The sequence below is a fragment of the Prionailurus viverrinus genome, chromosome C1 (genome assembly GCF_022837055.1).
Source record: "Prionailurus viverrinus isolate Anna chromosome C1, UM_Priviv_1.0, whole genome shotgun sequence".
Taxonomy (NCBI): domain Eukaryota; kingdom Metazoa; phylum Chordata; class Mammalia; order Carnivora; family Felidae; genus Prionailurus; species Prionailurus viverrinus.
The window spans coordinates 32,953,666-32,978,106 of record NC_062568.1 but is presented as its reverse complement, the minus strand read 5'-3'; the positions used below and the strand labels follow the sequence as shown (position 1 = coordinate 32,978,106).

General features: G+C 39.7%; 2 protein-coding genes and 1 non-coding gene across 4 annotated transcripts in view; 1 reads left to right on the top strand and 2 right to left on the bottom strand.

Moving 5' to 3' along the window:
• Positions 1–11,656, bottom strand: HSPD1 (heat shock protein family D (Hsp60) member 1). 2 transcript variants are annotated; one of them, XM_047870311.1, is made up of 12 exons: positions 11,469–11,656; positions 10,142–10,317; positions 8,737–8,989; positions 6,837–6,919; positions 6,226–6,321; positions 5,606–5,699; positions 5,172–5,340; positions 3,280–3,379; positions 2,010–2,255; positions 1,197–1,371; positions 733–911; positions 1–630 (listed from the first exon to the last, which is right to left on the bottom strand). In XM_047870311.1, exons 2-12 carry the CDS (start codon positions 10,313–10,315, stop codon positions 478–480), a joined length of 1,722 nt encoding a protein of 573 aa, XP_047726267.1. In that variant the 5' UTR covers positions 10,316–10,317; positions 11,469–11,656; the 3' UTR covers positions 1–477. The 2 variants fall into 2 exon arrangements, with proteins under 2 accessions (XP_047726267.1, XP_047726266.1); XM_047870310.1 differs by lacking the exon at positions 11,469–11,656 and adding an exon at positions 11,253–11,392.
• Positions 11,657–11,778: 122 nt separating this feature from the next.
• Positions 11,779–24,441, top strand: part of MOB4 (MOB family member 4, phocein) — a 44,289-nt gene continuing 31,626 nt past the window's right edge. The window contains exons 1-2 of the mRNA XM_047870313.1: positions 11,779–11,911; positions 12,518–12,682. Coding sequence (XP_047726269.1) covers positions 11,909–11,911; positions 12,518–12,682 — 168 coding nt within the window. The 5' untranslated portion in view covers positions 11,779–11,908. The remainder of the gene's footprint in view (positions 11,912–12,517; positions 12,683–24,441) is intronic.
• On the bottom strand, positions 24,368–24,440 carry TRNAK-CUU (transfer RNA lysine (anticodon CUU)). The gene has a single exon. It is a non-coding gene; the product is annotated as a tRNA-Lys (tRNA).

Here is a 24,441-nt window from a genome sequence, read left to right as displayed (position 1 = left end):
TTAAGTTTAAACAAATTTTTATTACACAAAGGTTGTCACATAATTGGATATTTCTCTATTTTGTACACAATTATTCTTACTCTCCACAGAAAGGCTGCTTCATAACTTTTCATCTGGTGATGGCAAGCACTAAAATCCTGATTTTAACAGAATAATAGTAAAAATGCCTCAGTGATTTAAGTTGAAAGCAGTACATTGGTACATGGCTCTTGCATTCAGTTATCAGGAATGTACAAATGTCTTTTTATTCAAAAATACAAAATAAATTATCTGTAGGCATGGACAATGACAGCAGTAAACCATTATATGTTGTCAACTGAAACCAGTAACTGATGGTTATAGTGATTTTCTTAAACATCAGCCAGCCTTTTCTTCAGTCATTTCCTTCAACTGACTTCTCTGAAGTTATTCTTGAGGAGCACTGCCTTGAGCTTCCTCTCACAGTTCATTAACAATGGTAAAGCGCTATTCTAGGAATTAGAACATGCCACCTCCCATACCACCTCCCATTCCTCCCATTCCGCCCATTCCAGGGTCCTTCTCTTCCTTAGGAATTTCGGTGACTACAACTTCTGCTGTAGTTAACAGAGAGGCCACTCCAGCAGCATCCAATAAAGCAGTTCTTACAACCTAAGGAAAAAGTTTGATAAAATATTACCTTTATCCTTAGTAAAAAATAAGACTTAACAGAAGATTCTTGAAAGAATTTTTAGAAAATGGCCAACCATTTACCTTAGTTGGATCAATGATTCCCTTTTCTACCATATTCACAAAATCTCCAAGCATAGCATCATAACCAACTTCTGAGGAACTCTGCATAATTTTCTCAACTATCAATGATCCTTCAACACCTGCATTCTTAGCAATGGTCATTGCAGGAATTTTGAGGGTTCTCTTAATGATTTCTATACCTAAAGAAAACAAGTTTTAGCAAATTTGGTTTCATTCTTTCTTTTGTAAAAATTACAACACAATTTGATACAGGGAAAACTCAACTAGGAAATTCCACAGGTCAAATCATTCCCCCCCAAGAGATGTGATTTCACCTTTCATCTGTCCTCTGATTATTAGTGTTATTCTTCCTTTGTTATACTGGTAATTGTTTTGTGATTTATTGTTCTATTTGATGGGCAACAATATTACTATAGCAGACTAAAATCACGCTGCAAATAAACTCATTTGTAAGGCAGTTTTACCAATTTTTTGATCTTCATTAGCTGGAGTTATTGAATCCAAGGCTGGAATGCACCGAAGCAGGGCACAACCCCCTCCCAGAACAATGCCTTCTTCAACAGCAGCTCGGGTAGCATTGAGGGCATCTGTAACTCTGTCTTTTTTCTCATTCACTTCAACATCACTTGTGCCACCAACCTAAGAATAAAAGAATTCCAGTTAGAATGGGCTCCTCTGATTCAAGATGCTGGCTGGCAAGAGTCATTAAAAAGCACTGGATTTTTTTATTTACTTTTGAGAGCGAGCGAGAGACAGCGAGAGAGAGAGACACACACACACGCAGAGGGCATGTGGGAGAGGCGCAGAGTAAGAGGGAGAGAGAGTCCTAAGCGGGCTCTGCACTGTCAGTACGGAACTGAATGTGGGGCTTGAACTCAAACCGTGAGATCCTGATCTGAGCTGAAACCAAGAGTCAGACGCTTAACTGAGCCACCTAGGTGCTCAGCACTGGGTTTACTTAAAAAACAAACAAAAAACACCAAAAAAAAGACCACGTAAAAAAGGTTGCCTACTTGTTAAAAGTGACTGCATGACTAAATAGCTAATAGGGTGAGTACAGTGTCCTACATCAGTCCAACGTCAGCCTGATCTTAACAAAACATCTTGGTTTTAAGAAAAGAATATTCCAACAAAGAAATTTTGTATAACATATATCTCCATGATGAAGTTATTTCCCCAAACATTTTAGTTACATGGCCCTAGTGGGGAATACCACAGAAACAAAATCATTCTTGAGCTCAGAACCTAGGAAGCTCATTTACAACAACGAATCTTACCTTCAGCACAGCTACTCCATCTGAGAGTTTTGCCAGACGTTCATTCAGTTTTTCCTTTTCATATTCACTAGTTGTGATATCTAACTGTTCAATGATTTCTTGGATACGTTTTTCAATTTGAGCCTTGTCACCTTTTCCTTTTAAGAGCATGGCATCATCTTTGGTCACAATGACTTCTCCAACTTTTCCTAAGTCATGAGGCTGAACATCTTCAAGATTTAGAGTCAACCCTTCTTCTCCAAACACCTACAAAAACATTTAAAAATGAACCACTTGCAGCTTAGTTTTTCACTATACCAAGTCTGTCAGTAATACATCACATGGGCGTTTTGATGAGAAAAACATCTTATAATACTGTATTTCTTTGAAACATGAGATTTTAAGATTATGACTAGTCCAGAGAAGACTTGATCGAGTTTCCTACTGCATTTCCAACTTCTCAGTTAATCAAATTAACGTTAGCTTTATTTGAGGAAAGTATAAACTCAAACAACTCCTCAAAGGTCATATTTTTGGTGATATCGGGACTGGACCTTAGGCCTAAACTCTTAAATCCTATGTGGTTTCTACAATATTTTATTTTATTAAAAAAATTTTTTTTTTTACTGTTTTTGAGAGAGAGAGCAAGAGAGAGGGAGGGAAGGGGCAGAGAGAGGAGAGGGAGACACAGAATCTGAAGCAGGCTCCAGGCTCTGAGCTGTCAGCACAGAGCCCGACCCAGGGCTTGAACTCACGAGCCGTATCACGACCTGAGCCGAAGTTGGATGCTTAACTGACTGAGCCACCCAGCCAATATTCTTAGAAACAAATTAGTCTTGGGGTGCCTGGGTGGCTCAGTCGGTTGAGCGTCCGACTTCAGCTCAGGTCATGATCTCGCAGCTTGTGAGTTTGAGCCCCGTGTCGGGTTCTGTGCTGACAGCTCAGAGCCTGGAGCCTGTTTCAGATTCTGTGTCTCCCTCTCTCTCTGTCCCAACCCACTCGCATTCACTCGCATTCTGTCTCTCTCTCAAAAATAAACATTAAAAAAAAAATTTTAAAAACAAAAAACCAAATTAGTCAAATAACCCTATTCTTGGGCTAGACTCATGGTAAGTTAGACAGGGGACCTTAGCAGTATTTAATCCAACCTATACCTCCTAAACGTCCAACATAAACACAAATTAATAGTTTAGATAATATCTGACCGTGAAAAATGTAAAATTTACCTATAAACTTCAGATCTGGAAGTATAAAACATTCAGTAAACCAACATCACATTTATTTTACTTACTGCACCACCAGTAGCAATAGCCATATCTTTAAGCTGATTCTTTCTATTGTCACCAAAACCTGGAGCTTTGACGGCTACAACCTGAAGACCAACTTTCAGCCTGTTAAGAACAGTTAATAAAAATCAGATTTAAATTTAAAAATGCTTACCTAGTTCTTAAGTTCTAAGTACTATGATTACTTAGGAAACATACTTTTTTTATTTTGAGAGAGAGCATGCAAACAGGGGAGGGGCAGAGAGAGAGAGAATCTGAAGCAGGCTCCAGGCTTCCAGCTGTCAGTGCAGAGCCCGATGGAGGGCTCAAACCCACAAACTGTGAGATCATGACCTGAGCTGAAGTCAGACACTCAACAGATGGAGCCACCCAGGCGCCCCTGGAAACCACACTTTTTACAATTTTTGGCTTTCTTACAACTTTTGGTCAAATTAAGACAGGAAAGGGCAACTTTCCATTCATCCGTATTTGCCAATATCCAATCACCTTCATAATAAACTGACCTTACTTTCCAGTTAAACTAGACCCAGGAACAAAAATATTATCATAAGCAAAACACCTTTAACTATGACATAGTGATAAATATTTTATAATTTTCAAAAATCAGAAGAGTTAAATTTTAAAATATTTAAATATTAAATTTGGGGATCTAATGAGCATTTACTACTGCTCTATGGGTTCCATTTAGTAGTAATCAAGTTACTACTACAGTTACATTTGAGCAAGCCGTGTTCTTAATCTGGTTCCTTCGTAAATGTAAGTATTACTGATAATAACATTAAGCTCACCTGCAATTTTATCAGATACTGAATGCCTGGAATATATAATCAAAGAAATGTCCACTTGAGACCAGATAGTGAAACAGAAGGAATATATGGACACTAAAACAAAACTGGTCTATTAGAGCCAAATAAAAATCAGAGGGGTAAACTCTGATAATATGCCAAGAAAATCAGACACCCAACTTTACAGCTACCAGTAAAATGGCTCAGTGAAACTCTGTAGGTCTATTGTTTTTTTATTTTGGTTTCAAATCCTACAATAAGACTTTTCAGATCCCAAAAAGCAAATCCAAGCTAACAAACATTCCAGGATAAGTAAACTCACTCAGAGCTTTTGGGTCAAGCCATGTAACTCTCCTACATACCTGTTTCATTTGTGCATTTCCATTATAATAAAATTGGAAATATTACTTTTAATATACCTCAATTCCAGGATTAGGAGCACATTTTAATGATGTCCTAAGGAGCGCCTAGCTGGCTCAGTTGGAAGAGCATGTAACTCTTGGTCTTGGGGTTGTGAGTTCGAACCCTACGTTGGCTGTAGAGATTACTTACTTTTTTTTAATGCCCTAAGATTCTGTTTATAGCATTAAGCACCTGCCTTAAAGTCAAAAGTAATACATTATAGATTAAAAAAAAATTATCTTAACCTCAACTTATCTTAGATTGCCAATTTATTTCAGCCTATTAATTTTTTCTTTTAACAGATTATGTAAAATGCTGATAGCTAAATACACTTTGATCTAAGGCTTAGAAAATGATAGTTTACTTCTCATTCAAAATTGTAATTGTGAAAATATTTTTCCAGATAAAAAAACTTAGTCATTTCTTCTAAGCAACTGTAAACATTCATAATAAAAAATGGACACCATACAAAATTAGGCTATCTTACGAGAAAGTTGCACAAAATACTATGGATTTTCACATAGAACCCATTCAAAAACAAAGAACCATTATAACTGGACCAAGAGTTCATGAAGCACACCTGTATCACACATAACTCTAAATACAAACACAAGTGGTTCAATGTGAGGGTACATAATAGAGATTTCAAACATCAATACAAAAAATTGCCTTTCATCTGAAAATGTAAACCAAACACCACTGCCTATTACCTATTCAGAACAAGTGTACTCAGAGCTTCTCCATCAACATCTTCAGCAATTATGACCAAGGGCTTACGGTGAGCATTGGCAATTTCAAGAGCAGGTACAATGGACTGGACACTAGAAATTTTCTTTTCACTCAACAGAACATAGGCATCTTGGAATTCACATTTCTGCCCTGCAAAAACAAAAAACATTTTAAATCAATGTTAAAACATTAACAATATTTTGAAATAACTGCAATTTCTTTAAATGAAAAAGCTATAACCCAATTTCAGTACATTTGAAGTGACTACTGAGTTCATGTTTTTCCACTTTCATTTGTCATCTACAGTAACTTTTGGAATACATAAATTTATTTTCTTAGAAGTATGGCCTAATGCTTATAGTTCGACACATGACAAGCTCTATTTTTTTTATTTCATTTACTGACTTGCTCTTACCTTTTGATGTATTAATAAAGTATGGAGAAATATAACCTCGATCAAATTTCATGCCTTCAATAATTTCTAATTCATCATTTAGTGTTTTTCCATCCTATAACAAATCAAACAATTAGTTGTATGAATTTCATTAAAGAAACACAAAAATTTTTAATTACGGACCAGATTAGGAGACCCCATTGATCATAAAGGATCCAGGCAGAACTATGCAAATGCCCCAGGACATCCAACTCCCAATTCTGCAAAAACTTCAAAAATACATATTTGAATTTTTATATTCAATGTGTTATATATATATGCAACACACAGTTTGAATGTTTTATTTGGAAAACTTTTGATCACCAGACAACCCATACCAAGCTATCATAAAAAACACACTTGGGGTGCCTGGGTGGCTCAGTCAGTTAAGCGGCCGACTTCGGCTCAGGTCATGATCTCAAGGTCTGTGAGTTCGAGCCCCGCATCAGGCTCTGTGCTGACAGCTCAGAGCCTGGCGCCTGTTTCAGATTCTGTGTCTCCCTCTCTCTGACCCTCCCCCATTCATGCTCTGTCTCTCTCTGTCTCAAAAATAAATAAACATCAAAAAAAAAAAAAAAAATTAAAAAAAAAATCACACTTGCCTTTACTGTGATGACACCTTTCCTTCCAACCTTTTTCATTGCATCAGAAATGATGTTGCCAATTTCTTTATCTCCATTTGCAGAAATGGTAGCAACCTAAAACAATCAAGTTACTCTTCCAAGTTAAAAAGTTAAGGCCAGTGTTCTCAATCAACTCCCTTTCCTTTTCCTAGTAACTTCCAAATTGATAGTGTGTGTGGGAGATACAATCTAACAGTTCTAAGGAAGTGTTGGTTCTGTTTTCAATTATCATTTGGCTACATTGTTTTTAAAAGATATGACAAACATACAACTACTCTTAAAAAAAAGACTCCCCCCACACCCCGAAAAAAAGTGATAATATTCTAACATGACAAAAACTATGTACCTTTTGACAAATGACTAAAGAACGTTTTCCATACAAAAAAAATGAGTTTTACTCAGAGCCATGTAGAACTAAAGTGACAGCCCACTAAGACTCCAGCTATGGTCACTGCATTATTTTCAAATGTTATTTGGCAGTAAGAAAAATGCTTTCAATGTTAGTGACTGGTTAGTGTTGTTATTCTAACACTGGTATGTGATTACGGAATAAAATCACATGTTTATTGTAAAATATGACAACTCCTTACCTGAGCAATTTCTTCAGGGGTTGTCACAGGTTTAGACTGCTTCTTAAGTTCAGCAATTACAGCATCAACAGCTAACATCACACCTGATTTAAGAATAAATGCCATTAACAATGCTTATTCTCTCATGGTTTCTTGTCAAGTAAAAATTCCAATTCATATTAAATGCTTTAATGTGTTAATACAGCCTAAACAATACTTCTGTGCTGGCACTTCTCCTAATCACATGGAGTTGGATGGTGCACACTCAAACAGGAAGTCTGATAAATGAAGAACCAGGTCAAAATTATTCTGAAAACTGTACTAAGGAAAAAAAAAAAAACTATGGTGTATAATTTCAATAATCTCACCATTCAACTCATTCTGTGTAAACTATTCCCAGTCCAATCATGTTGCATGTTTCCAACAGGGTCACCCAACATTTCTCTCAATTGAAAATAAGGGATTATGCCCCTACAGGTTGTTTTTAATTTTGAGAGAGAATCCCAAGTAGGCTCTGCAGTGTCAGCAGAGCCCGACTTGGGGCTTGATTTCACAAACTGTGAGCCAAAACCAAGAGTCAGATGCTTAACCGACTGAGCCACCAAGGACCTCTATACCCCTACAGGTTTTAATATCTGAAATCTCCTCCTTTAATATGTAATTATAAATAAAATATTTAACAGTCAACGGCAACACAGTATGGATTTATGAGAACCTCATTTTGTTCAACTGGGATGAGTGCTGGCTCTTCCCTTTATTTTGATAAAGGGTAACTTCAAGAAATAAATCCAAAGAAAGGCATGTAGTAACAATCACTTTTTCAGGGAAGTAATTTTAATAAACTCAATTAACATTTGTCCATGATTTATATTCAAACTGCTTTTAATGAAACATTTATTTGTACCTTAAACACTGAAATAGATGGGATGCTGATACATCAGTGTGCTGGGATGCCAATTCTGACAAAATTGTTAATGGCACCTCACTTTACTCTCAAGTCTTCTCTAATTTGGACAGTAACACACCCTATAGATAAGCAGCAATTACATTTTCAAGATACAAAAAATCAAGTTTTAGTACACAGCTAATTAACAGCAGTGACAGGACTTAAGTTTGTATCACCATGAAGCTCATGCTAAGGAGATCTTTAAATGGTGGCCTAGGGGCGCCTGGGTGGCTCAGTCGGTTAAGCGGCCGACTTCAGCTCAGGTCACGATCTCGCGGTCCGTGAGTTCAACCCCTGCGTCAGGCTCTGTGCTGACAGCTCAGAGCCTGGAGCCTGTTTCAGATTCTGTGTCTCCCTCTCTCTGACCCTCCCCCGTTCATGCTCTGTCTCTCTCTGTCTCAAAAATAAATAAACGTTAAAAAAAAAAATTTTTTTTAAATAAAAAAATAAATGATGGCCTAGTTTCCCAAAGCAAGCAATAATGAACAAAATGAAGACCAATAATGCATTATGTGCTGTTAAGAGGCAAAAACAAAACAAAACAAAACAAAATCCTGCTTTTATGTATACATACACACTAAATTTGACGTCCTGGATGAATGATATAGTTTGTTTAGCCCTACTCTGTAAAATAGCAAAACTGTTTAATACTCTCTCCCTGCTCTAATCCCCACAAGTTTACTATCCTCAAGGTATACAGAACATGCTGTATCTTCCACCAAACTGTTCCTTTGGGTGGCGGGGGAAGAGGGGGTTTGGGGGGTCTCTAGACACAGGGAAGGGAAGGACAACAAAGAATGTCTTAGTCCTATTTCTCTCAATGCCTAGCATAGTACCCATCACATAAGCCAGGCATCCAATTGCTATTTGCTGAAGAAAAACTCCATATAAGATTGTTTTTAAGAGAAAGGAGAAATAAGAATCAACTTTCTAAGACACTTCAAAACACTGTGGTGACAATGAAGACATTCCTACCTCTCCTGATTTCCACTGGATTAGCACCTTTGCTAATCTTCTCGAAGCCTTCCTTGGCAATAGAGCGTGCCAGGACAGTAGCAGTAGTGGTGCCATCTCCAGCCTCTTCATTTGTGTTATTGGCAACGTCTTGAACAAGTTTAGCGCCAATATTTTTATATTTATCTTTTAAATCAATTGACTTTGCAACAGTCACACCATCTTTTGTTACTTTGGGACTGCCCCAACTCTGTTCAATAATCACTGTTCTTCCCTAGAATTGCAGAGAAAAAAAAGTGACAGAATCACATACTCTCTAAGTACTATTTAGCGTAAAACAGGAACTTTTAATAAAAAAGTAGTTACTTGAAAGCCTCAACACAAACTGTCATTATTTAATCAGATCTGAAGCATGTAATTTCAAAGGCAGGTTCATCAGTGTTCTTAGGTTACAGACAAAATGACCTCTCTGTTGCCAAGTGTATAACTTTGGATGATCTTTTATGGAAGATATAGATCCTAGACTGAAAGATGTTATCTCATAAAAAAACAAAAACACAAGATAAACCAGATCAATTTGGTAGATAAAATGTCAGAATACTCTTCACATAATTTATAGTTTTGTCTGGTGCCTGCTGTCTTTGAAAATAATGTGAAACTTATTTTTAAACTTGCTTTAAAATTTAGTTACTAAAATACTAGCAGCAAGACAAATACAGTTCACTCTTCCAAGGCTGGTTCAATGTTAAATCTCAAACACAGTACAAACAGTACTGGCAGCTTCTAGATTTGAATTAAAGGTGCTACTTGTGAGGCAGGCAAATGCCATATTTTATGTAGTACATATGACTACTTTGATACTGGAACCGTTAACCTGAAATCACGCATCACTACACTTGTGCATCATCTTTAAAAGCCTCAAGTTACGTTTTTACTCCTCACCAACCTCTTTAAGTTAAAGAAGATTTAACATTTTAAATGTGCTTTGGAAGACAATGAACAGCAGAAAAGTAAAACTAATACCTACAAACACATACTTGAGGTATTACTGGAGCTAAGTTACACACTAACGTCAATATTTGATACTAACTACTGGGAAAAAATCCAAAACTTAAGCAGGCAAGCAAGATTAATTCTACTTTCCGTTTAGGAACCCACCTTGAGTTGTGAGTTACCACTGGATTACATCACACGTCATATGAAATAAAGTTTCCCGAATTTGAAAAAAAACTTAAGCTTTAAGACCGTTAAATCAAGTTAAAAAAAAAAAAAAAGATTAAGCGGTAATTTGGAACTCTTTTATGTAAACTGGGATTTCTCAACAATGGAGACTAAAGTATTTACTGTCTATGTGACATCATTAAAATATTATTCCTTAATTCAAAATGCTATAAATTATAACACAATAAAATAAAAATATTGATACCTTTGGCCCCATAGTAACAGCTACAGCATCAGCTAAAAGGTCTACACCTTGAAGCATTAAGGCTCGGGCATCTGCACCAAATTTTACATCTTTGGCATAGGCCCGAGTAAGATGAGGAGCCAGTGCCCTGGACACTGGCCTAATTTGGCGAAGTACTGCGGGTAATCGAAGCATTTCTGTTGGGGGGGAAACAATCAGATTATCAGTACATTTATACTAGCACTATCCGTGGTGCATTACAGCACAGCACAAACATGACACCTGTACACCACAAAACAAGAAATGTTAAGATACAAGCTGTATTGATCCCTGCCCTACACGCAGCCCACGTTAACATAGGTTCAAACACCAGCTACTAACGGAAGCTTGAAGAGGCCGCTCCCACGCCTAACCTAGAGAACTAGCACAAAGTACACCATGTCAGTGAATCCCCACGGCCACCTACCCCAGCCGCTAAAAACGAGTTAATCTTTCACCGATAAAATAGCCTCCTGAGCAAAAGTGCTCCTAAAAAACCCAAATCTGCAGGAAGCGGTAAGTTATAAACCAGAATGACCAAGGGAAAAAAAATATTCCGGACGGTGCAAAAATCAGTTTAGTAACAGGAGTCTTTGTATCTACTCAGGGCTACTGTATCCAACTATCCGCAGGGCCGCGATGCTGGGGGCCAAGGCCCGGCTCTCTACGCCCAACCCCACGTGTCTGTTTTTAGGACGCCCTCAGCAAGGTCAAGGGTGGAGATGCCGTACCCCAGCTGCCCACGGGGCCAAAATCGGTTCCCACGCGGCTGCGACCACCCTCCCGGGGGCCCTACAGTCGATCAGGGCAGGGCTGCAACGAGAGCCCACGTGAATATACGCCCCCGATTGCATACAAACTACCGGGCAAGCCCTCCCCCCTGCGCCCTGCCCGGGCTAGCAATCCACGCCGCACGTGACGGACACCGACATGGACCCGTAAGGCCTGGCCCGGCGGGTCCGGGCCTGCGGCGCCGTAGGGAAGCCCTGGCTCTCCCCTTCCGGCTCAATCAGGCAGGACCGCAGCGGACGGGGAAAGGCCCGGCTCCCGGGTCCCAGGCGTCTGGGAGAGGCGGCGCGGGGCGGCCGTATACCTGCGGGGCAGCGGCAGGGCGTGCGGACGATGAGGCAGGCCGTCGGAGGCGAGTGAGGGACAGAGTGCACGGCGCACACGGCAAAGAGCCCGTGTCCCCTCCCTCCGCCGCTTCCCCCCGCCCCGCGGCACCGCGTGCGCTGGCTGCGCCCACCCCTTCCCCTCCACCGGAGCCCCGCAATCGGCAGTCGCCGTGCCCAGCTCCGCCCCTCCCTACCCGCGCAGGGCCAGGCAAGTGAGCTCAGCCCTCCCAGTCCGGCTTAGGCTAGTTCCCGGGCTGTACTCGGTTCGAGAACTTTCTGGGAAGCGCTGCGCTCTCTGTGGGTCAAGGTTCAGAGCTCGTCATTTCCGGGAGAGGGGCGAAGAGCTAGTACTTTCACCCCGCCGGGCGGCCTAGAAAAGCCTAGAAAGAACTCCTCTCTTCTTCCGCCTCCCCGTCTTCGCGTCAGTGGCCGGCGCACAACTCTCGGGACGAATCGCGCGGCGCGCTGGTGCAGCCACCCTCCCTTGCGGGGAGGAGCGGGGGGCGGGAGCAAGCGCGCCTGCGCGTTAGGAGGCCTTTTCCCACGTTCACGTGGCCCGGGGGTCGGACTGCGGGTCTCCTTGCGGCGGCGGCGGCAGCTCCAGAGCAGAGTAGGAACTGCGGTGGCCAGAGTCATGGTGAGTCTTGCGTGGCCTGGAGGACGAAGAGGCCTTCTCTGCCTATAGCGCTCGGGTACCCGGGTGCTTCTTTGCAGGCCTACCGGGAGGGGTAGGGGTAACTCAGTGACCCGCGCCCGCAGTAACCCTGGAGAGGCGAGGCCCACTAACCCCTTTTATTTGCCAAGGGCTCTGCACGCCTGTACCCCGCATGCTTGTGGGCCTGGGGGCGGGAACCCGGACTCAGGCGCAGCTGCGGACCCACTTATGCGAAATCTTTGTGGGTGTGTAGTATCTTGAAAAGCGTGGCTCCAGGCAAAGGGGTTGACTTGAGTTCTGTGAAATTTTCCAGAACAATTGAGGTAGGAAAATATTTGACCTTGGGATAAACTAGGGTTACTCTTAAAGCTGTCTGCTGACCGGAGAAGCAGCAACGACCCCCCCTAACACACACGGAATGGAAATTAAACTCGGCAGGTAGAGCAAAACATTCAAATGGTTTTCTTGAACGAATAATTGGAGTTTTGGCGTTAATTTTGAAAGCCACACGTGCTTTTTGATGTGTAACGCGTAGAACATAATCACATACTGCTTTTGTTTTTAAACTTAATACTCCTTTTCTTACAGGCAGGACAAGCGTTTAGGAAGTTTCTTCCTCTCTTTGACCGAGTTTTAGTTGAAAGGAGTGCAGCCGAAACTGTAACCAAAGGAGGCATTATGCTTCCAGAAAAATCGCAAGGAAAAGTTTTGCAGGCAACAGTAGTAGCTGTTGGATCAGGCTCTAAAGGAAAGGTAAATGGGGCTAAAGTGCAACTAGTTTTGTATGGAGGAGAAAAAAGAAATTCTTGGTGGTTATTAAAGGTAGTCTCTTAAATAGCTTTGTGTTTTCTTCAAGATTGTTCCCTAATTCAGTCATGTCTGATATGCCGCTTTTAACGAAAATGATTATGTAAAATAAAGTTGCTTATTTTGTAGAATGGAAGAGTTCCAGAGTATTAAAATCAGTAGCCATTTGGTAGCTGAGTATGACCAGTGTTTTCTTTAAATTCTAAATTTTGATTAAAACAAAAAATTCCTCAAGATGATCTGTGGGTTCTTTGACTAGTTGAGGGGAAATTTAAACTCTCGATCTAACCTCTAACGCTGTAATTGCCCTAATCTTTTTAACCATTTTTGGCCTTAGTTGGCATACTTTCGAAAAGAACTGGTTGGATCTAGCCTTAATAGTCATTCTCCAGTAACAGGTTAGACCTCAGACCTGAAAGTCAGCCAGAATACACAATAAATGCCTTTGGGGTCAAATACATTAATTGCATTCATTGTTCCAGTTGCCCCTAAGAAAGCTCTAGGAACAGCTGTCCCAGAGTCAGGAATAGGAAGTCTCTGGGGAGTGGGCACTATGCTGCAGTCTCTTCTTAAATTTTTACTTTAATGAAAAGGATATTGAGTCACAAAAGAAGTATATGTTCCAAATTCTGGAAACTCCTCTTGAATTTTTGTGTTGGAAGAAGTTAAAACATGACATCTGTATATCTGGTCTTAAAAACTGATTTATATAGTCTAGAAGTTAATATTTAATAGTTAAAAAATTAGCTTAAGTTAGCTTTCCAGTATAACTCGTTGAACTTTACACTGAAAGCAGGTTTTGGTGTAAGCTCCAGGTATGCATTATTTCAAAGTGTAATTCTACAGTGATATTTTTGAGTGAACTACGATTATAATGTAAATCATATCACTTGGCCACTAAGTCCTTTTTTAACACTTGATTTGAATGAGCACATTTGATTAATAAAAGTTAGGTGTAAGTTTTTGGTGATCTAGATGTCTTTACTAATAAATATCCTTATTTTCTTAAGGGTGGAGAGATCCAACCAGTCAGTGTGAAAGTTGGAGATAAAGTTCTTCTCCCAGAATATGGAGGCACCAAAGTAGTTCTAGATGACAAGGTGTGTAAATTTAATATTTCCTATAAGTTAAGTATTTGTTATTAGTTTTCTTAACTAATGGTTTTCTTTATTTGCAGGATTATTTCTTATTTAGAGATGGTGACATTCTCGGAAAGTATGTAGACTGAAATAAATCATTATTGAAATGGCATGAAGTGAAGCTGCCCATTCCAGTGAAGTTGTGAAATCTTTCATCATGTAAATAATTTTCATGTCTCTCTTTTATAATAAACTAATGGTATCCAAACTAATGATATCCAGTGTCTCTAAAATTTAGTTATAGTGTATTGATCTAAATATTACCAAATAAAAATGCATAAATGAGTGGTTAATCTTTATTTGGTGATTTAAGATTTTTTAGGGTTCTCCAGTATGTTTTTTTTTCCCCCAAGTAACTTACAGAGAATTCTGGGAAATATGCACTCTAGCTTTCACATTGAATTTAGATTACAGAAATTACGTTAATACAGGGGCACGTGCATGACTCATTTGGTTAAGCATCCAACTTCAGCTCCAGTCATCTCATGGTTCTTGAGTTCAAGCCCTGCATCTGGCTGTCTGCTGTCAGATCCCAATTGAGATCCCCTGTCCCCTTCTGTCAGCTCCTCCCCAGCTCGCACTCACTCACTCTCTCTCAAAAATAATAAAAAAAATTATGCTGACACAAAACCATGGATTTACACTTAGGTTTTAAAAAATAGCAATATTCAGGGGTGCCTGGGTGGCTAGGTCGGTTAAGCATCTGACTTTGGCTCAGGTCATAATCTCACGGTCGGTGAGTTCTATACAGAAGGCTCAGCCTGGAACCTGCTTCAGATACTGTCTCCCTATTTCTGCTCCTCCGCTGCTCACACTGTCTCTCCCTCTCTTTCAAAAATAAGTGAACATTAAAAATTTTTTTAAGGTATCATTCTAATTTCATATATAACAAGCTTTTATTAAAGTATACTTTATCATTTATAGAATCTAGTGTTTAAATGTCTTGTTTCTGAAGTATTTAGAGAAACTTAGTGAACATTTCCAGTTTTTAAAACTTTGTACTATTATTTGCTTTGAAAAAAGTCCATGGCAAGGTTTTATGGCTACCGTTGGTTGAGTGCTTTTTATGTGTCAGGTGCTGTGTGATAGTGTTTATAGCCAAGGCCTCAGGAGCATTTTTCTGGGTACTGGCTACTGTTGTGGGTACTTGGTGTGTATCAATTGGTGTGATCTTTCAACAATGCTGTGAGCTAGGTACTATCCTGCATCTGGAGGAAGGTAAGGCGCATGCACACAGGTTAAGTAATAACCAAGCACGCTCCGTAGGAAGTGGCAAAGCCAGGATTTGGACATAATCAGTCCATCTCCAGATGCTGCTGACCGGAACTTCACCTGTGGCTGTTTTTGTCGGATAATTAAGCACTTGACATACATTATTTAAATTCTGCTTGATAAATCACTGTGGTATCAGGGTTGGGTGGTACTTGAGTGCTAATTATTGGTATTTAGTATATAATTTGTTGAATTTAACAAATAGGAAACAGCTGAACAAATAGCTTGATTTTTTTTTTTTTTTTTTTTTTTTTTTTTTTTTTAGTAGTAGCAGCTAGGGAAGGTTAAGATTGGAACCCAAACAGTCCTACCCCAAACTTGATTACCAACTCCTAAACTTTACCTCTCAGACCAGCTGTTCTTGGTGGTCAAATTTATTTTCTAGATCAGTCTGTGATTTTTTTTTTTTTTTTTTTTTAATTTTGAGAGAGACAATGCGAGTGGATTAGGGGGCAGAGAGAGGGAGACACAGAAGTAGAAGCAGGCTCCAGGCTCTGAACTGTCAGCACAGAGCCTGCAAGTGGGGCTCGAACTCATGAGCTGTGAGATCATGACCTGAGCCGAAGCTGGACGCTCAACCGACTGAGCCACCCTGGCATCCCAGTGATCGTGGGTTTTTTTTTTTTTTCAATGTTTTTTTAAATTTATTTTTGGGACAGAGAGAGACAGAGCATGAACGGGGGAGGGTCAGACAGAGAGGGAGACACAGAATCGGAAGCAGGCTCCCCGCTCTGAGCCATCAGCCCAGAGCCCGACGCGGGGCTCGAACTCCCGGACCGCGAGATCGTGACCTGGCTGAAGTCGGACGCTTAACCGACTGCGCCACCCAGGCGCCCCCCAGTGATCATGTTTTAAAGATATGCCCTATATTTGTCTTGTGGAATTGAAAGCTGACTGAAATTGTAAATGGCATGCAATAATGGTGTCAACTTTTGGTCATGTCCTCATCGGGCAAGTATGTGAATATTTACATTAATGTAAGTGTCATTGGTATACTAAGGCTTAATTTTTGTCATACTAAGATAAAAATTATGATTAAAAGCTCGGGTCATCAGTGTCCTACTGTGCCCTAGGCACAGCTAGATAATATGCTTTGCTCTTAAAACCTTGTTGAGCACAGATGTCCTGGTTTTACCAATGACAAAACTGACTCAGAGGAGATGAGGAAACTTGTTCAAGGCTACCTGGCTGGTAAATAGTAGAGTTAGGAATCCGGCCCAGAGGCCATGGCTTTACCATTTCCCAATTCTGTTTTTTGAACACCCAAGCGAATGAGTTTTGAGATCCCAAGGTGATAATTTCCAAACCTTGGTTCATTCTTAGAATTACCTGGTGTATTTAAAGTTTCAGGGCTCCATAGGGGCTCCCGGGTGGCTCAGTCAGTAGGTGTCTGACTTCGCCCCGGGTCATGATCTCACCGTCCTTGAGTTCAAAAGCCCCACATCGGGCTCTCTGCTGACAGCTTAGATCCTGGAGCCTGCTTCGGATTCTGTGTCTCCCTCTCTCTTTGCCCCTTCCCCCACTCGCACTCCCTCAAAAAAATATTTTTAAAAAAAATTTCAGGGCTCCATTTATAACCTAATTTAGAAGGATGGAATTTTTTTGTATCCTGGAAGTAGTCCCATAATGCTTCTCTAGCAGAATTGCTTTAAAAAAAATAATAATTTTAGGTTGTGAGATTATATTGGGAATTAATAGGGAAAAGGATTTTGGCATGAGAAATTTGGGGTGAAAATAATGGTGTTGAGGGTGGGGAACTGTGTTTCACAATAATATGTTGTCATTTACCCTTTGATCAAACAAAAATAGTGAAGAATTAAAGTAGGTAAAATTCCAACGGGAATTTTTGTGATAATGCTATTCTTGAGCATTTCCAGGCACTGTTCTAGGCATTTAACATAATCTGGTTTAACTGCATGTAATCCTAGCAGCCCTGTGAGGCAGATACTCCTTTCCTCATAGGTGAAAGAATAACTTGCTCAGGTTGACACCATTTTTTAAAAAAAATTTTAATGTTTATTTATTTTAGAGAGAGAGAGACAGTGTGAGCAGGGGAGGGGCAGAGTAAGAGGGAGACACAGATTCTGAAGCAGGCTCCGGGCCCTGAGCTGTCAGCACAGAGCCCAATGCAGGGCTTGAACTCATGAACCGTTAGATCGTGACCTGAGCTGAAGTCAGCCACTTAACCGGCTGAGCCACCCAGGCGCTCCAGGTGACACCAATTTTAAGTCATAGTTTGGGATTGAACTCAGATTTGTTTGACTTAAAAGCATGGCTTAAACTATTCTCCACAAAAAATTTGGGAAATTGATAATAAAATTCCCAGGGAGCTATTGTGTTGTATGAGCATTACCATTAAGATTGTTTTCCCTCCTATTAGGTAGAAAATGTATGTTTTACAAAGATTTTTATTTAAAAAGTTGGGGTTATAAGATTTCATTTCTATTTTATTGTTCTATTTATGTAAGAACACAACATGAGATTTACCTTAACAGATTTTTAACTTACAATACAGTATTTTTAATTATAGGCATAGGGTTGTACAGCACATCTCTAGGACTTTTTCGTCTTGCTTATATGGATCATTATGTCTTGATTAGCATTTCCCCATTTCCCTCCTCTCCCTAGTTCTTGGCAACCACCATTCTACTCTGCTTCTATGAGTGACTATTTTAGATAAGTCATAAATGGAATCATGTAGTATTTGTCGTGTGTTTGAATATTTCACTTATAATGTCCTCAAGGTTTAGTCATGTCACATTGCAGTATTTCCTTGTTTAAAGCTGAATAATATCCCATTGTATCTATATGCCATATTTATCCATTCTTCTAGTGGATGAACATTTAGGTTGTTTCCACATCTTAGCTCTTGTGAATCGTGCTGCAATTATGGAAGTGCTACCATCTCTTAGAGATTCTGATTTCAATTCTTTTGGACAAATACACAGAAGTGGGATTGCTAGATAGGACTACAGTATTTGTTTTTAAAGACTTTTTTTTTTTTTTTTTTAAGTAATCTCTATACCCAACACGGGGCTCCAACTCACAACTCCAAGATCAACAGTCACATGTTCCTTGGGGTGCCTGGGTGGCTCAGTTGGTTAAGCATCCGACTTCAACTCAGGTCATAATCTCATGGTTCGTGAGTTCAAGCCCCACATCGTGCTCTGTGCTGACAGCTCAGAGCCTGGAGCCTGTTTCAGATTCTGTGTCTCCCTCTCTCTGCCCCTTCCCCACTTGCTCTCTCTCTCTCAAAAATAAACATTAAAAAAAGGGAAAAAAAAGAGTCACATGTTCTACTGACTGAGCCAGCCAGGTGCCCCCCTATTTTTTTAAAGCTTATTTATTTATTTCTTTTGAAGGGTAGGGGTACCAGCAGGGGAGGGACAGAGGAAGAGGGAGAGAGAATCCCAAGCAAGCTCCATGCTGTCAGCGCAGAGGCCAACATGGGGCTTGATCTCACAAACCATGAGACCATGACCTGAGCTAAGATCAAGAGTTGGATGCTTAGCTGACTGACCCACCCAGGCACCCACCTCTGCATCTTTTTTTTTTAAGCTTATTCATTTTGAGAGAGAATTCCAAGCAGGCTCCGCAGTGTCTGTGCAGAGCCCAGTTGAACTCATGAATTGTGAGATCATGACCTAAGCCCAAATCGAGAGTCGGCTTAACAGACTGAGACACCCAGGCATCCCTCTGTTGTTAATTTTTTGAGGAACTTCTATACTGCTTTGCATAGTGGCTGCACCATTTTACATTACTACCAACCAACATGGATCATAAGGTTTTATATATTGGAGGTACTAACTTGTTATATTTGTCCTAATTTGATGTGCAGGTTTTTGTAGCTACTCAAATCTCATTCTTGTAGTTTTTTCTTTTGAACATTTAATTAATCCATAATTTATTTACTGTAGGGTCTATGTATCTGACTTTTATTTTGTAAGTAATGACTAGCTTGTCTCAGCTTTATTATTTGTTTTTACCCACCACCACTCCCCACCTTGAAGTTTGAGGTACATTAAATCTTTAAGTCTATTCCTGGGTTTTATAGGATTGTCCCATTGATTTCTCTATTCTACCACATTGTATTCAATATAAATATAAACAAACTTTTGTATTCAAGTTTGATATTTGATAAGACAAGTCTTCTCTGTACTCTTTCAACAATGCACAAACTGGTTATGAACACTTTTAACCTTCTTGATAAGGACTGCCAGATTGCTCTCCAGAGTGATACCAAATCATGTCTCTTCCAGCAAGTTAATTGCTGTTTTCACTGCACCCACAACAAAATAGAGTTTTGAACTTCTGATTAAAAAAGATTTTTTTTTTTAATGTTTATCTTTGAGAGAGAGCAAGCGAGTGGGGGAGGTGCAGAGAGAGAGGGAGACACAGAATTGGAAGCAGGCTCCAGGCTCTGAGCTGTCAGCACAGAGCCCTTTGCGGGGCTCAAACTCATGAACCCTAAGATCATGACCTGAGCTGAAGTCAGTCGCTTAACAAACTGAGCCACCCAGGTGCCCCATTAAAAAAAAAAAAATTTGTTTTTAATGTTTTGATTTATTTATGTGGAGAGTGTTTACATGGTTTCTTTTGCCATTAAGCAACTTTAAAGAGAAAGCCTAATCAAATCTAAGCTCTGATCCTGTGTTGCTTACATACTAGTTATGCGACATATGACAAATCACATAGCTCCTCTTAGTTTAAGAATTAATTGTAAAAGGAGGGCACCAGACATTCCTTAACATTTTGAGTCAGGCCTCTTACTTTTTTTTTTCTTACATTATTTAAAAGTAGATAACATTCATGTAGTTAAAAATTCAAAAGGATATACACTGAAAAGATACACAGTGAAAAATATCCTTCCCTTCCCTGACCCCCAGACACACAGTTCCATCCTTAGAGGTACCTAGTGTTACGATTTATATTTTGAGGGATATTTTATGTAGACATTGTGTGTGTGTGTGTGTGTGTGTGTGTGTGTATGCATGCAAGGACATGCATACATACATGTCATGTATGTGAAATATTTTTTTTTCAAGAAATAACATTCCATGTATACCATTTGGCACCTTTTTTGTATTAACAAATTGGAATTAATCTATAAAGTACATAAGGAGCTTCTTAAAATTCTCATTATAGCCATATAATGTTCTATTATATGGATGAGCCATAATTTAAGCATTCTCCACTGATGAATATTTATTTATTTATAAATGTTTATTTTTGTGAGAGAAGGGACATAATCCCAAGCTCTGTGCTGTCATCACAGAGCCTGACACAGGGCTCGAACCCATGAATCAAGAGATCATGACCTGAGCTGAAATCAAGAGTCAGGTGCTTAATTGACTGAACCACCCAGGTGCCCCTCCACTGATGGATATTTAAATTCTAGTCTTATGCTATTAGAAACACTTCTGCACTGAATAAGATTTTTGCATATATTATTTTGCACATGTGAACAAGTATATTTTTAAGACAAATTCCTAGACATGTAATTGCTATGTCAAAGGGTATGTGGATTTTGATCATATATGTGTATACACATGCATGTCTCCAAGTTGCCCCTCATAGAAGTTCTATCAATTAACAGCCTAACAGCAATGTATGAGACTGATTTCTTCCCACTCTCAATAATACAGGATGTTATAAAGGTTTTATTTTGCCATTCTTAAAATTTTACTTTTATCATTATGAATGAGGATGAGCATCTTGTGTTTGACAGCCATCTTTATTTTCTTTACCATTAACTGACAGTGCCTACTGACTGTTAATATCTTCTGCCCATCATTCTAATGGATGACTGGTCTTTTATGGTTTGTGTGATATGTTTATTTATTAGTGAAATTGGTTCTTTATAATTTTGGCTTTGATTTTGTTATTGTTTTTTGAACTTGCAGGAAGTCATTTTGGTATTGCTGAATTCATGGCTTCTGGGTATTATGTCAAACTGAAAAATCTTCTCCAATACTTACATGTTCTTCCATAGGTGCTTTTATAGTTTTTGTTTTAATTTCAATGTTAGCTTAATCTGGACATTTTCCTATTATAAAACATAATTTACAGATTAAGCCCAGTTCTTTAAGACATGTTAAAATTTATCCCAAGTCTTGCAAAATGGTCTTTCCATATCATTTAGCCTAGAGACTTGATTTGGAAAAAGCATCAATGGGTTACTTATCTGACTTGAGTGTCAGTTCAAAAAGGCCAGTTTGTTCCTTTTAAGTTGTTCATTTTGTTGAACAAGTTCCAGGCACTACTGAAGATACAGGAATGAATACAATTCAGGAGGGAGAAATAAACAACTAAATTAATAGCATAATTTCATTTTATTTTTTATTTTATTTTTTTTCTTAAGTTTATTTATTTTGAGAGACAGAGAACACCTATGCATGTGTGCACAAACAGGGAAGGGGCAGAGAGAGAGAGGGAGAGAATCCCAAGAAGGCTTCATGCTGTCAGCACAGAGCCCCATGCAGGGCTCAAACCCATGAGATCATGGCCTCAGCTGAAAAAAAAGAGTTGGATGCTTAACCAACTGAGCCACCCAGGCATTCCTATTTATTTATTTTTGAAGTAAACTCGGGGCACCTGGGTGGCTCAGTAGGTTGAGCGTCCAACTTCAGCTTAGTTCATGATCTCATGGTTTGTGGGTTCGAGCCCTGTATTGGAATCTGTCCTGACAACTTGGAGCCTGGAACCTGCTTCAGATTCTGTGTCTCCCTCTCTCTCTGCCCCTCCCCTGCTCTCTCTCTCTCTCTCTCAAAAGGAAATAAACATTAAGAAATAATAAATAAATAGATAGATAGATAGATAGATAGATAAAGTAAACTCTACCCTTAACGTGGGGTTTAAACTCACAACTCTGAGATCCAGAGTCACATGCTCTACCAACTGAGCCAGCCAGGTGCCCCTGCAAATATTAGAGATTAGTGTCATTGAGAAAATAAAGATAGGAAGTACTGCTAAATTCATGAAAGACATTAGGTGACCTATTGAAAAGAGGAAAGGATAATAGTCTGTTGTGACTAGTCTCTTCTGATCATATTTTCTCTTCCTCAAAGTTTAGGAATTACTGTATTAATTACCTATTGCTGCATAACAAATCACCCCAAATTTACTGGCTTAATACAACAATAAACATCTCACATAGTATTCATAGGTCAGAAATTTGGGAGCATCTTATTTGGGTGGTCCTAGTTGGTGGGGGGTATCTCTGCCATCATCCAAAGACTTGTCTGGGCCTCGAGGCTATTCTTCCAAGATGGTTGGTTCACTCTAGCAAGTTGATGCCTGATTTTGGTGGGAACCTCAGTTCTGCACCAGGACCCTTCATAAGGCTACTTAACTGCTTCACACATGGCAGCTTTCTCACACTGGGCAGGTGAGTTAAGAGAGCAAAGCAGAAGCCACAATGTCTTTTATGACCTAACATCAGAAGTCACACATCATTTTCACAGTATCTTATTATACAGGCCAGCCCAATTTAGTATGAAAGAGATCCACACAAAAATGTACATACCAGGGAGGCAACTGGCTGGCTCCATTGGGAAAGCATGTAACTCTTGATCTCAGGGTCATGAGTTAAGAGTTACACATTGGATATAGAGATTACTAAAAAAATAAACAAAAAGTGTACAGGGGTGCCCGGGTGGCTCAGTTGGTTAAGTGTCCCACTCCTAATTTCAGCTCAGGTCATGATCTCACAGTTCACGGGTTCGAGCCCCACATTGGGGTCTCTGCTGACATTGCGGAGCCTGCTTGGGATTCTCTCTCTCCCTCTCACCCCCTCCCCCACTTGCGCTGGCTCTCTCTCTCGAAATAAATAAAGTTTGGGGTGCCTGGGAGGCTCAGTTGGTTAAGCAACAGACTTGATTTTGTTCAGGTCATGATCTCATGGTCGTGGGATCGAGCCCCACATCAGGCTCCACACTGAGAGTGGAGCCAGCTTGCGATTCTCTCCCTCTCTCTGTCCCTCCCCACTTGTGAGCTCTCTCTTTCAAAATAAATCAACAAACCTGAAAAAATAAAAATAAAGTTTACCTATTAAAAGCGTACATAAGGGATTTAATAATCATTGGGGGGCTATCTTGGCAGCTGGCTACCACAATCGCCAATTTGATCAAATATCCTAGAATTCTAGAGAGAAAAGTGAAGTGCCATAGGAGTTTGGTATCTTATTCATCTGTAGTCAAAGTGTCTAAGTTTGAGCTGTTTTTAATACATTGAAAAATTTATAGAGGTGCCTGGGTGGCTCAGTCGGTTAAGCATCCAACTTCGGCTCAGGTCATGATCTCACAATTTGTGAGTTCAAGCCCTGCAGTGGGCTCTGTGCCGACAGCTCAGAGCCTGGAGCCTGCTTCCGATTCTGTATATCCCTCTCTCTGCCCTTCCTCTGCTCGCACTCTGTCTCTCTCTTTCCAAAAATAAACATAAAAAAAAGAAAGAAAAATGTATAAAACCATATGTAGGCACTAATTTGTTCAACTATGAACATATAACCCCATGTTTCTCTGCTGCTTCATCTTTGCTTGGCCTGGAATGAAATCTGCATGCTTTAATACCCATGCTTTAGGGTACATTTTGACTACTTCATGCATCATTCAGTGTGTCAGCTTTGCTCTTAGGCTGGCTTCCTTCAAGTCAACGTGGTAGGGGCAGTCCCAAACTTGGCAATATTCATGGGAAGAAAAAAGGGACCATCTCAACCATCTCTTTTGGTATCTCCTCAAGAAGAAACCTTTCCCCAAAGTCCTCCATTAGATATCCTTTTATATCTCTTAAGGCTAAAATTGAGTCAGATGCTTACCCTTTAACTAAACATTGGCTTAGGCCAATAGGGACTTAAATGTCAGCTAGAGGTGGGTTTACCTTTCTCTAGTCATATGGGAAGAGATGGATACTGAGCAAGATCAAACTATGTTTTGCAAAGAACATGTGTGAAGAATGGACAGCAAGCAACAGACTTTAGACATTTTGCTTTGTAGTAATCTATATATCACCTTTCCCCATTCATTTTTAAGCTCTTTGAGGAAAGTAGCTTATACATCTTATTCATGTTTCTCAGCATTTGCTCAAGAGAATTTCATACAGGTTAGATATTTTTGAAATTGTTCATGATACTTTGGATTTCTAAAATATTTTCTTTTAAAACTTTAATAAAAGTCAAGGAATATTTACTATTTTTTTTTAAGATTGTATTTTTAAGTCATCTCTACACCCAACGTGGGGTTTGAACTCACAACCTTGAGATCAAGGGTCACATGCTCTACCAACTGAGCCAGCCAGGTG